At 46.0% G+C, this 12492-nt stretch overlaps 1 protein-coding gene across 1 annotated transcript in view; it reads right to left on the minus strand.

Moving 5' to 3' along the window:
* Nlrc3 (NLR family CARD domain containing 3) overlaps positions 1-12492 on the minus strand; it is a 30394-nt gene that overhangs the window by 15164 nt on the left and 2738 nt on the right. Inside the window, exons 2-5 of the mRNA XM_051181301.1 lie at positions 6516-6661; positions 5132-5324; positions 3296-5045; positions 2510-2596 (exon numbers count right to left, since the gene is read on the minus strand). Coding sequence (XP_051037258.1) covers positions 2510-2596; positions 3296-5045; positions 5132-5300 — 2006 coding nt within the window. The 5' untranslated portion in view covers positions 5301-5324; positions 6516-6661. The remainder of the gene's footprint in view (positions 1-2509; positions 2597-3295; positions 5046-5131; positions 5325-6515; positions 6662-12492) is intronic.

The following is a 12492-nucleotide window of genomic DNA, read 5'->3' on the forward strand; positions in this document are numbered from 1 at the left end:
CTGGACCTGGGAAGCTAGAGTTGGCTTGATGACCTTCGCTCTGACAAAGGGTCCCAAGGAAACCATGGCTAATTTCCAAATGTGCAGCCATGTTTAAGAGGTAGAAGTCTTTCATATGGGGCCAGCAAGGTGGCTCAGAGCATAAAAGAACTTACCACCAAGGCTGACAACCCAAATTTGGTTTCCAAAACCCAAATGATGGAAGGGGAGAACTTACTTACACACTGTCCTCTGACCCCCACATGTGTGTGTGCTGTGGTCTGTGCATTTACATATATGCACTAGCACAGATAAAATAAATGCAGTAAATGTGTATATTGGATTTGCTGATATTAAGAAAATTTTTCCATTCAGATCCCATCTGGTGGCATAATGTTCATGTGACTCTCAAGGAAAAGCAAAACACCAAACACTGCTGCTGGTTTCTATGGTGCAAATGCCCCAAACCATGGCTAATTTCAAGCATCCTCAGCTTGTGAAATTCCTGAAACTCACAGCACTCAGAAACCTGTACAAACTATTGAACACACCACTGGTCCTAGCCTTTCTCTAGTACAAAACAGCAAACGATAGAACTATCACAAAATTAAGTTTAAAAAAGATTTATCTTCATGTGCCTGGAGAGGTGGTTGCCAGAGCATGCTGGTGGGTCCACTCAGTGTTGCTTCCTGTGTCCAGTGTCAGAAGTGGGTGCTTGAGATCTTTTTGGTTTTATAAGCAGCACCCCATAGGACAGAGTGGTCCATTAGAATCCAAGAGCACTTTGGGATCCTGGTACCAGGGGCCAACAGGAAGATGAGGAAAGCCAAGTGTCAAGGCTCCCCATTGTCCATTTTATTAATTGGGGCTCTGATTGACACACCACTTTTCAAATGAGTTCTGTTGCTTAAAAATAAATTTGAGCCAGGTGTAGTGGTGCACATCTTTAATCCCAAAACTTGGGAAACAGAGGCAAGCAGAAATCTGTGGGTCAGAAGCTAACCTGTTTCACACATTAGTTCTAGGTTAGCTGGGACTGCCTAGTAATACCCTGCCTCAAAAATAAGTAAATATACAAGTAAATAAATTTGAATACTAGCCAGATGTAGTGGTACACACCTGTTGTTATAGAACTTGGAAGATTGGGGATCTTGAGTTCAAGGCCAATCTGCATTACAGGCGATCTTGTTTCCCTGCCCTCCATCATCAAAATATTTGAAGACCAGCCCACTTTTGCTGCCACAGAATTTATATAATGTCATATAAATAATATCTCACAAGCAGCCTTATGTGTTTTTGGCAGGCTTGGACATTGTAAACAAGAGTCACTGAGAACCAGAGAGAAAATACTTGTGAGCACACAAGAGATGTATGACTTTCTTCAAGATCATTTTTTGAGCCCCATTGTAAGCAAAACTAAATTATTTTGTCATGTGCTAAAAGGCCTGCCTGTGAAAGACAAAACACTGACAATGAGAAGTTGGCAAGATCATTTTTCTTTCAAAAGAGCTTATATTTCATTAACCAAGCAAAGCGCTCACTACGCCTCATTCCTAATCCTACATTCCAAATGACTTCAGAGTTCTACAGACCTTCCTGACATCACACCCTACAAACCAAGGGTTACTTACATCAAGTGTAGACATCTCATATGAAGTCAGCATACAGACTTTTCTCTAATATAAATAATGGTTTTATTTGAGATAGGATCTCACTGTGTGTAGCCCAGGCAATCCTCCTTTTTCAGCCTCTAGAGTGCTGGGATTAGAGGCATGTACATTACTTAAGTTTTGGAGAATAGGACTGAGGATGTAGCTCAAGTAGGGAAAGGGCTTGCCTAGCATGCCTGACACCATGGGCTCCATCCCCAAAATGGCATAACCTGGGTATAATGGCACATTGCTGCAATCCCAGCACTCAGGAGTTTGAGGCAAATCTGAACTACACAAGACCCTGTGTCCAAACAAAAAAAAAAAAAATGAGGCTGGAGAGAAAGCTCAGCTGTCAAGAGCACTTGTTCCTAGCAGAGGACCTGGGTTCAATTCCCAGCACCCACATGGTGACTCACAACCATCCATAATTCTCATTCCAGGGGATCTGACACTGTCTTCTGACATCTGTGGACACAAAAAGCAAGCCATGGCACATATACACATGTAAGAAGCAAAGTATTCAGACACATAAATCTAATAACATTTTTAAAATTCACCTTAAATTGTATTTAAATTAAACTTTTAAATATTTTAGTTTAAGATGTAATCCTGGCATCACGAAGATAATGCCTGGGCCAGGGCAATACGTGAGCACTGGAGCACATCTCCAAGTCCAGGACAGAATCTGAGCCTTATCCATCACTTCCCTTTTCCTATAGACCAGGTGCCTGAGCCTTTGGAACTTTCTAGAAGAACAGACTGCATCCTGAGCCACACCCTGAAAAGATGCATGTTCCTGGGGTGCCTTGGTTAGCTGAGTAGAGTGGGAAGAGACCCCCCATCCCATGTGACAGGTCAGTACACAGTGGCTGTGTTACCTGATGTTTTGAATGCGACAGTCCTTCCCACTCAGCACACTGCCCAGCAATTCCATCACAGGATCCTGGAACTGGTTGTTGTCCAGCCTGGCCAGGGGAAGCCGTGACAATGAGTAGTCTTGCAGCCCATGAGCAGGGTGGGGCCTCCACCACCTCTCATTCCTGCTGTGGTCCACTGTCTCAGCTTGGAGCTCCAGACTCACAATGCTCAGACTTCCCTGTGGGAGTAACTCAGGTGGTTCCTGTGAGCTGTGCTGTTCTTTCTAAGTGGCATCTTACAGAGTGTTGGCTAGCTTTGCTTCTGAGGATGCCAAAACCACTCTCAGGTCTTGACTGACCTGTGTCCTACATTTTTTTCTTTTTGTTTGCTAAGTTCAGAGTATGGCTGAGGGTGTAGCTTCTGTGAACACTGACTGGCTTTGTGTGTGTGTATATATGTATGTATGTGTATGTACATAATGTGTGTGTATATAATGCATACATACATATGTGAGTGTATACACTCACACACACACACACACACATATATATAATACATATACATATATAATCTTGCTATGTAGCCTAGGCTGTCCCAAAACTCTGCAGTCTTCTTGATTGCTAGGATTACAGGTATGAGTCTCAATACCTGGCTCTCAGAGGGTTTCATGAATTGGATTGTATTTCCATGTTGAAATTCTAATCTTGCTGTTACAGCAGACTACAGGGAAGGGGGCATGATGAAACAAGAGACCATCTTGAGTCTTTCTCCTGTACCCTTACCCCCTGCATGGACCCCATACTCACCTGAGGCTCTGGCAATAAAGCAGCTGTGGAAGCAGGCTCTGGAGGACACTCTGGCTCAGGCACAGGGATAAGTTGGCCTCCTGGGAGCAGATATCAGACAGCTGCAGGAGGTAGGCCAGAGCAGTGCGATGTGAGGGGCCAGTCAACCCAGCCAAGGTGCCACTCTGCATGGCCTCCTCCACACTGCAGGCCAGTTCTGTGTGCTGCAGCTCATGCAGGCAGTACAAGACATTGATAGCACGTGCACAAACTGCAGTGTCAGGACGTAGCAAGCCTTGTAGGACCTCAGCTGCCTGGGCTCGATAATTCTGATGCTCGCCTTGGGCCAGCAGGGAGCCAGCCAGCAGAGTATTAACCCTTGGAGATAGGAGGCCAGAGAGGAAGCGCAGGAACACGTCCAGCCTCCCATCCTTAGCTTGTGTGGCCCTCTGGGCTGCACACCTGAAATGTGTAAGAAAACCAAGCCTGGGCCAAGACATACCACTCTCAGTGAAGAGGTCAAAGATGGCTCTCTTGGATGCACTGTAGTAATATGTGGCTGCCACAAATTCTTGCAGAGATAAGTGAGTAAAGCAATAAGCTGCTGAGGAGGCCAGAGTCTCTTCCCGTTGCAGAAGCCAGCTACACAGAGCACTCTGCAACAAAGCCAGGTCCACGCCAAATGCCTTCATGTCTTGCTCATAAAACACGTATTTCTTCTTGACCAGCCCATGGAAAGCCAGGCGGCCCAATGTCCCCATCATTTTGCGGGCTCCCTGGGCCACCTGCTCAATCCTAGAACTTATCTTTCCCTTGTCCTGCCCCTCCCCACTTAGGGCCATCCTAAAATACCAAGAGTAGAGCTCACACAGGGTCTGAGGCAGCGGCAGCTCAGTGTCTTGGACAGCCAGCTTGCTGTGGTACAAGTGACCCAGTGCCAGCCCCATGAGCCTACAAAAGGCTGGCACAGTGCACATCAGATACAGAGCCCTGTTGGCCCTCACTTGACTCAACACTTGGCCTAAGAGATTCTGGTCCTCAGGAAATATCTGCTCCAGACACACTTTTATCTCTTCCTCAGTAAGACCCCGAATCTCAGTCATTCGGTCCACTAGACCCCCAGGGACCTGACCAGCAGCACTGGGACGGGAGGTGATCCAGACGGAAATGTCTGGAAAGAGGTTGCCTCTGATGATGTTAGTGATCAGGTGGTCTACCTGGATCTCCTTCTTTGGGTCTGTGCAGGCCATGGTATTGGAGAACTCCAGGGGTGTCTTACACTCGTCCAAGCCATCTAGGACCAGGAGGACTCGGTCTGGGGCTGTTGCCACCAGATTACCTTCACCAGTGTTTGGGAAGATGGAGTGGATGAGTTTGTCGGCAGACAGCTTCTCATAGGTGTTAAGATCCCGAAAGGTCAGGGGCAGCACCAATGAGAAGTTCTTGCCCACTTGTCCCCTGGCCCAGCAATGAACAAAGTGCCTCACCAGAGTAGTCTTGCCAATGCCAGCCACTCCAATGGTGACAGAGATGCGAGGTGGGATGGACACCCGGGACAGAGGCAGGAAGAGCCTATCCAGGGTGATGGCCCTGGCAGAGTGCCAGACCCCACGTGTGGCTTCTACCTGTGTGAAGTCATGCTCCCTTAGCTGCAGGTCTGTCAGGCCCTCTACCAGCAGGAGGCTGGCCAGCCTATGTGAGGGGCTGCTCGGTTCTGGGTCATTCCCCACCCTGCTCAGCAGGGCCTCACAGTACCTCCGTATCCTTGAGTCTGCAGGACACAGGGCAAAACAGGTAAGGTCCCAGGGCGAAGTGAGAGGGTTCAGGTACCCCCTGCCCCACCACGGGGAGACTTACCGTTGCTTTGGGATCCCAGGGGGGAGTCTGGCATTTTGTCAGGGGCCTGCAGTAGCCCACCACCCTTCCTGGTCAGCAGATCCACAAGGGCCTTCACCTGCTCAGCTGGGGATCCAACATTGTAGGCCAGGCATGTTTCTCTGTCTGTCCTCGCCTCCTGCTTCCTCATGGAGTCAGTGACTGCAGCCAGGGGCTGTGAAGATATAGGCCTCTGTTGTTTCTTGGCCCATGAAAACAATCACAAAGATGCAGGAGCCAAGGGAACGGGCTTGGCGTTCTGAACTTGGACTCTGGCTCTGCCACTTCCTAACTGGGTGGCCGTGGGCAGGCTGTGTCACCTCTCTATACCTTGGATTTCTCATTTGTGACCTGGCAATGGTGATGCTGTTATGAGCAAGGAGACCCAAAGGAGGGAGGAGTGAAGTAGCCTATGTAGAAAGGAAACAGGGCATGATCGCATCCAGCTAACACCCTGGGAAAGGCAGAGACTGGAGACAGGAAAACAGTGGTGAGGTTGGTGGGTGTCAGGGTTGAGGATATGTAGGCAGTGACACTGCTCTGTGTGACACTGTAATCATGGCCCTCTACCAGCTGGGTGTCACTGTATGCATGCAAGCAGGCATGCATACATGTACACTGGACTTCTGTGATCACATTGCTTCAGCTAAGCACCCAAGATCCCTCGCTATAACAAATGTAGCCTTGTTATATGCTGATAGCAGAGTCTAGTGGGGCAGACAGAAGTGTGTGGGAACTCCATACTTAACCATCATTCTTCTCTAAGCCTAGACAGTAGTGTTTTAATTTGTCAAAAAGGAAAGGGAAGAAGGAGAGGGAAGGGAAGGCAGATGGCTCTCAGAGCAATAGCACAGTGACCTGTTGAAAGACCTTAAATAAATAACCCCCAGATGGATCAACACCCGGCCAAAAACATTTTGTGGTTTTTCTTGGAACATAAACAACCCTTACCCCAGTTTAACCTTACCCCAATTTGACCTTATGCTAATGAAAGAATGTCAATATAGCCAATCATGTTATGCCTAATGTATCTATGCTAATTTGTGGTTTTGCCCTATAAAAGGAGCCTTGATACTTTGTTGGGCACCAGCCTTCCCTGGAGTTCCCAGGAGAACGCTGATGCCTACCTGATTGCGGATTACACATTTGCTCAATAAAAGCCTCTTGCTGATTGCATCTCCTGGACTGGCCATTGAGTTGAGGGGCTTGCCCACCTGCATCTTTAGACCCCGAACTTTGGGTCTAACACTGTCTTAGCTTTCCTGGCCTTCCTGGAAGCTCAGGAGCTCTGGGCTGCTGGAAGTACTATTTCTGCTGAGGACCGAGATACAGAGATGGCAAGAGCTAAAGCCACCGTACATCCCACCTGCTCACACCCTTTCGCCAAAGCTGCGGCCTCTCTGAAGCTCTCCTACAGCCCATCCCATTTATGTCCCTCCTCATCAGGCACAGGGGTCACAGCAGTCTCTTATGGACTTGTAGGTAGAGATAAGTCACTCATTGTTGACAGTTCTAGAAGAGAAAAAAATAGGGAGAGGGGTTAGCAGAGGTCATGGTCCATTTCTGCAAGCAGCTTCCCTGTTTAAGACTGCCCCAGCAGTCATCACTGCCAAGAATCTGGCAAGTCCTGGCCGCCCTGGGTTCTCTGGCTCAGTGATTGGTTAACTGAAGAGGAGGTTGCTGCTATCCCTGGACCCCTGGTTTTGAAACTGCATTGGGGATTGCTGTCAGTTTAACTTGGCACAAAAATTTTCATACAGAAAATGCTGAAGTTTAGCAGTAAGAAAAACAACCTTTCTGTTCATAGCCGTGTGGAAGCATCAATAAAGGCAACACATTTAAGGTTTAAGTTTAATGGGCTGGACTAACCTGGGAATGCTGAGAGCGGTGAGGCCACTCTAACTCCTTTGAAATCATGCTGGCTTTTCTCTTTTCATTTTTGAAATGTTCGGACCAAAGGGGAAAGCAAGTGAGATGATGAATGATGCTGTGGCATGTTTCCGTTTGTGCTCATATTTACCTATCCGTTTATAGATTATCTAGTAAACCTGATTTTTTTTTCTCATCTACAGCTTCTTACTTGCACCTTGTTGACCTGGAGAGGTGGCTCAGTGGTTAAGAGTACTGGCTCCTCTTCCAGAGGACCAGGGTTTAATTCCCAGCACCAACATGGTGGCTCACAGCCATCTGTGACTCCATTTCCAAGGGGAATATTCTCTTCTGGCCTCTGTAAGCATCAGGCATGAAAGTGGAACACAGATGCACATTCAGGCAAAACACCCAAACATATGAGATAAAATAAAATCATAATGATAATAATAATAAAATAGTGTTGTCATTCTGAATAGTGTTGGTGCAAAAGGCTAATTTTGTATTTCATCATATTTCAATGAACTATGCATTTTTGTTGATTCATCACTCTTCTGTTCGTTTTCTTCAAGCTAACTTCAGGGGGTGGGGGCTGCCTCTGATTCTTCTGCCTACTTGTATGACCCTTCTCCTACCAGTTGCTTCATCCAGCCTTGAAGTGATGGTATGTGCCTCGTCTTATTGTAGATTGTATCGTTGTTTGGTGGGTGTGGAAGTCTCTGGGAGACCTGCTCTTTTCTGAGGGGAAGAAGAGGGGGACTGGCGGGGGAAAGGGGAAGTAGGGGGGAGAAACTGGGGAGAGGAGAGGGGGGGAACCAGATGAGATGCAATATGTGAGAAAATAGTTAAAAACAAATTTTTCTCGGTAGGAATAATTTTATATTTTAAAATAAGATGCATATTTTGTTTATATGTATGTTCATGTCTCTGTAGGTTTGTACACATGTGTGTGTGTATCCACAGAGGCCAGAAGAGGGTGTCAGATCTGCTGGAGCTGGCACTGTAGACCGTTGGGACCAAACTTTGGTTTGATGTAAGGATAGTTTGTACTTAAAAAAAAATATTTATTTTATGTATATGAGTGCTGGATCTGCAGGCCAGAAGAGGGCATCAGATTTCAGATGGTTGTGAGCCACCATGTGGTTGCTGGGAATTGAACTCAAGACCCCTAGATGAGCAGCCATCTCTCCAGCCTCATAATTTCATCTTTTTATTTCTGAATTGTTACTCACTTTGAACAGTTTGGCAGCCAGTCACCTTTTCCCTGAAGCAGTGCAGGCTAGCAGCCTTGTTGTACTGTGTGTGCACCAGGAGTAGCTCTGTGTAGAACTATTGGGTATAATATTTGGACAGATTTCTAGTTAAGTTTTTTTCTTCTTGGGGACAACTCCCCATCCCTATCACCATTCAGCTAACGTTGCATGGTGTTTCCCAAAGGCATACTACATCCCACACATCCTGTTGAGCTCCGTGTTTGAATCATTTAATTTACTTATCAGGATGAGCCTCACCAGAGCAGTGAGGTCAGGTGACTCCCAAGGACATGTGGCTGGGAAGCAATGGGACCTGAGCTGGAAACCAAGGCCTCACTGCTCCCAGCACCTGGACTGTGTTCCTGCTTCTGGATCAATGGTTCAAAAACCTGGTCACTGGGCATGGTGGCAAATGACTTTAATCCTGGCACTTTGGAGGCAGGGCCAGGAGGAATACAAATTTGAGGAGACCCCAAACTATGTAGCAAGACCTGGTATTAAAAAAAATAGAGAAATGTCTTTTGGGAGTTTCTCTGTGGCTTTAGAGGCTGTCCTGGAACTCGCTCTGTAGACCAGGCTGGTTTCAAACTCAGAGATCCGCCTGCCTCTGCCTCCTAAGTGCTGGGATTAAAGGTGTGTGCCACCACCGCCCTGCTATAAAATTTTTTTTATTCATCCATTTATTCAACCAGTAAAACTTTAAAGTCTGTATGTGAATGTGTGGGATGGTGTATGTGTGGTATGCTCCCAGGTGTGTGTGATAGTGCACACACAGAGAGGCCAAGGGAGGGTATCATTTGTCTTGCTGTACCACATTCTGCATCATTCCATTAACACAACCTGGACCTGTGCTGGCAATCAGAAAGCTCCAGAGACCCTCCTGTCTCTGCCCACTGCAGTACTGGGAATATAGACACACATGGCCATGGCCAGCTGTTACATGTGTGCTAAGGATTTGAACTTGGGTCCCTGTGCTTGTTCAGCAAGTGTCTTTGCCCTCTGAAACTTCTCCCCAGCCTCTAACTGAAACTTTTTGCATGTTTGTTTGTTTATGAGATGTCTTAGAGTGTGGCCCTGGCTGGCCTAGTTCTTGCTTTGTAGCCCAGACTTGCCTGAAACTCAGGTCATTCTCCTGCCTCACCCTTCCAAGTGCTGAAATTACAGGCATGTGCTACCAAGAAACATTGACTGACAGTGTCTTATGTGTTGTAGACACAGGGAATATGAAAGTAAAAAACTTGGGCAAAGTCCTTCTTTCGTGGGAAAGGAGAAGTGGGATAATGATAATAAAGGAGAAGGAAGAGGGGCTTCTAAGATGACGAGTGACATCTCAACAGGGTGCCAAGAGTTGGCTGGCTGTGTGGTGGAGTGGAGGGATGCTTTAGCCACGGAGGCTTCTCTGACCTCTGGGAGACTGCTGCCTAAAGTAGAAGGGTAAAGGTCTGGGGAGGGGGCTCAGGGCATAAAGTGCTTGCTGCCCAAGCATAAGGACCTGAGTTCAGGTTTCCAGCACCCATGTAAAGGCCAGGATGTAGTGATATTGCCTGTAAGTTCAGTGCTGGCACAGAGACAAGCAGATCCCTTAGCCCACTGGCTAGCCATTGTACCCAAACCGGCTCAGTGTCTCAAAAGGAAAGCAATCAGGAGGACACAGCGTCCACTTCTGTTCTCTGTAATTCATATGCAGGCATGTGCACCTGCGCACACACATCAAACAAACATGAATAAACTCAGAGACACAAATTAGGATTAGACAGTAATGAAAAAGCATTATAGACAAAGCCAAAAGCAAAAGAAAAGACGGGGCTTGTTCAGTGCTTAAGATGAGTTCAGCTCTCAGTATCCCAGCTGGCCTCTGGGGTCACCTGCACACAGCTGTCTGTAACCCCAGCTGGCCTCTGGGGTCACCTGCACACAGCTGTCTGTAACCCCAGCTGGCCTCTGGGGTCACCTGCACACAGCTGTCTGTAACCCCAGCTGGCCTCTGGGGTCACCTGCACACAGCTGTCTGTAACCCCAGCTGGCCTCTGGGGTCACCTGCACACAGCTGTCTGTAACTCCAGCTGGCCACTGGGGTCACCTGCACAAATGGCCTATACTCACATAGACATATACACATAAATACAAATAAAATAATATTTTTAAATTGTATTTTTATGTGTATAGGTGTTTTGCCTGCATATGTGCATGGAGACCATTAGCAAGCTTCAGATCCCCTGTAACTAGAGTTACTGGTGGCTTTGAACTGCTATGTGGGTATTAGGTAGAATCCTCTAGAAGAGCAGCCAATACCCTTAACCACTGAGCCATGTCTCCAGCCCCCCAAATAAATCTTTAAAAATAAACAAACAGACTATGGTGGCTCGCACCTTTAATCCCAGCACTCAGGAGGCAGATGCAAGTGAGTTCCAGAATAGCCAGAGCTACATAGAGAAACCTTGTCTCAAAAAAAAAAAAATCAATAAAAATAAATATAAAAATGAATGGTATAATTCATAGAAATATGTGACTAAGATGTTGAAAAGAAACAATCTGTGGATCATGAAAGAAAAACCCTGAACTATTAGTTTCATCTAACTGGCAAATATGAACCCATAACATGTTCCTGACAAGAATATGGCAGTATTAGGAATCTTTTTCTTAAGATGTATTTATTTTTATTTTAAGTGTTATGAGTATTTTCCTGCATGATTGACCACCATGTGTGTGCCACACATGTGGAGGCCAGAAGAGGCTGTCATGTGCCCTGGAACTGGAGTTATGAATGGATGTGAGTCATCCCTGTGTGGGTGCTGGAAGCAAATCTTGAGTCCTCTGCAAGAACAGCAAATACTCTTAGCTGATAAGCCACCTCTCCAGCCCCAAAAAATCTTAACACATTGGTGATAGAAACACAATTCCATATAAAAATGATGTTTTTTTGTTTTTATTTTTTTTGTGATGCTGAGGTGGGTCCCCTTGTCCATGATAGACAAGCATTACCATGGTGACCACATCCCCAGCCCAAACTATAGATTTTAATTTGTCCACACAAATTCTACTTATGGGAATTAAACTTTGTGTGTGTGTGTTATGTATGTGGTGTATGCACAAACATGTATGAGTATAAATGCCTGTACATGTGTGGAGATCAAAGAAAGACATCAGATGTCCTGCTCAATCTTCTCCTTATCCCTTTGACACATGGTTTCTCATCGAATCTGGAACTAAGCTGGTGGCCAGCCAGCCCCAGACATCTCCTTCTCCATCCAGCACAGCACTGGGTTAGGTAAGCACAGCCACACCTAGCTTTTTAATTGGGTGCTGAGAATTTGAACTCATGTTCTCAAATGCTCTTGCTCTCACTAAGCCATCTCCCTAGCCCCCGCTTGTGGGAATTTATCATAAATAAATAATTAGACAGATACTCAAAGATACAACCACAAGAATGCTCATAAAACATTCACAACAGGAAGAAGGTGAAGGGCAAAACACTAATTTCTATCCAACAATAGATTGATAAACATAAATTCAAAATACTGTAAGTAGAGTAAAGTAAGGCTAACAATGTGTCAAACTAGAATAATGCACACAGTGTAGTCTTTATTTTGAGACAGGGTCTTATTATATAACCATGGCTGTCCTAGAACTCATTATATAGACCAGGTTGGCCTCCAAGTCACAGAGATCTGCATGCTTCTGCCTCCTTAGTGCTGGGATTTAAAGATGTGTGCTGCCATGACAGGCTTCACAGTGTACTTTTTATCTCTTAATGTCATAAAGGGTTTCTTGTTGTTGTTGTTGTTTTTGAGACAGGGTTTCTCTGTGTAGCTTTGGAGCCTGTCCTGGAACTCACTCTGTAGACCAAGCTGGCCTAGAATACAGAGATCCCCCTGCCTCCTGTGTGCTGGGATTAAACCCTGTCTCAAACACTGTCTGCCTAATGTCATAAACTTTTAAAACACCATATTTTAATGTATAATTTATGCAAATGCATAATTTTGAGTGTATTTAAATGCCAGTCCTTTTTGTGGTGGCGGGGAGTTAAGTTAGAGTCTTGATCATGGCAGGCAAAGACCTGAGCTAAAGCTTCAGATCTACACTACATTTTTATGTTGAAAAAGTTGAAGTACAGAATGCAGGGGCTGGAGAGAAGTTCGGTGGTTAAGAGTGTTTGCTGCTCTTGCACAAGAGCCCAGTTCAGTTCCCAGCACCCACATCAAGTGGCTCATAGCCACTGTA

This window comes from Phodopus roborovskii, unplaced genomic scaffold, assembly GCF_943737965.1.
Source record: "Phodopus roborovskii unplaced genomic scaffold, PHOROB, whole genome shotgun sequence".
Taxonomy (NCBI): domain Eukaryota; kingdom Metazoa; phylum Chordata; class Mammalia; order Rodentia; family Cricetidae; genus Phodopus; species Phodopus roborovskii.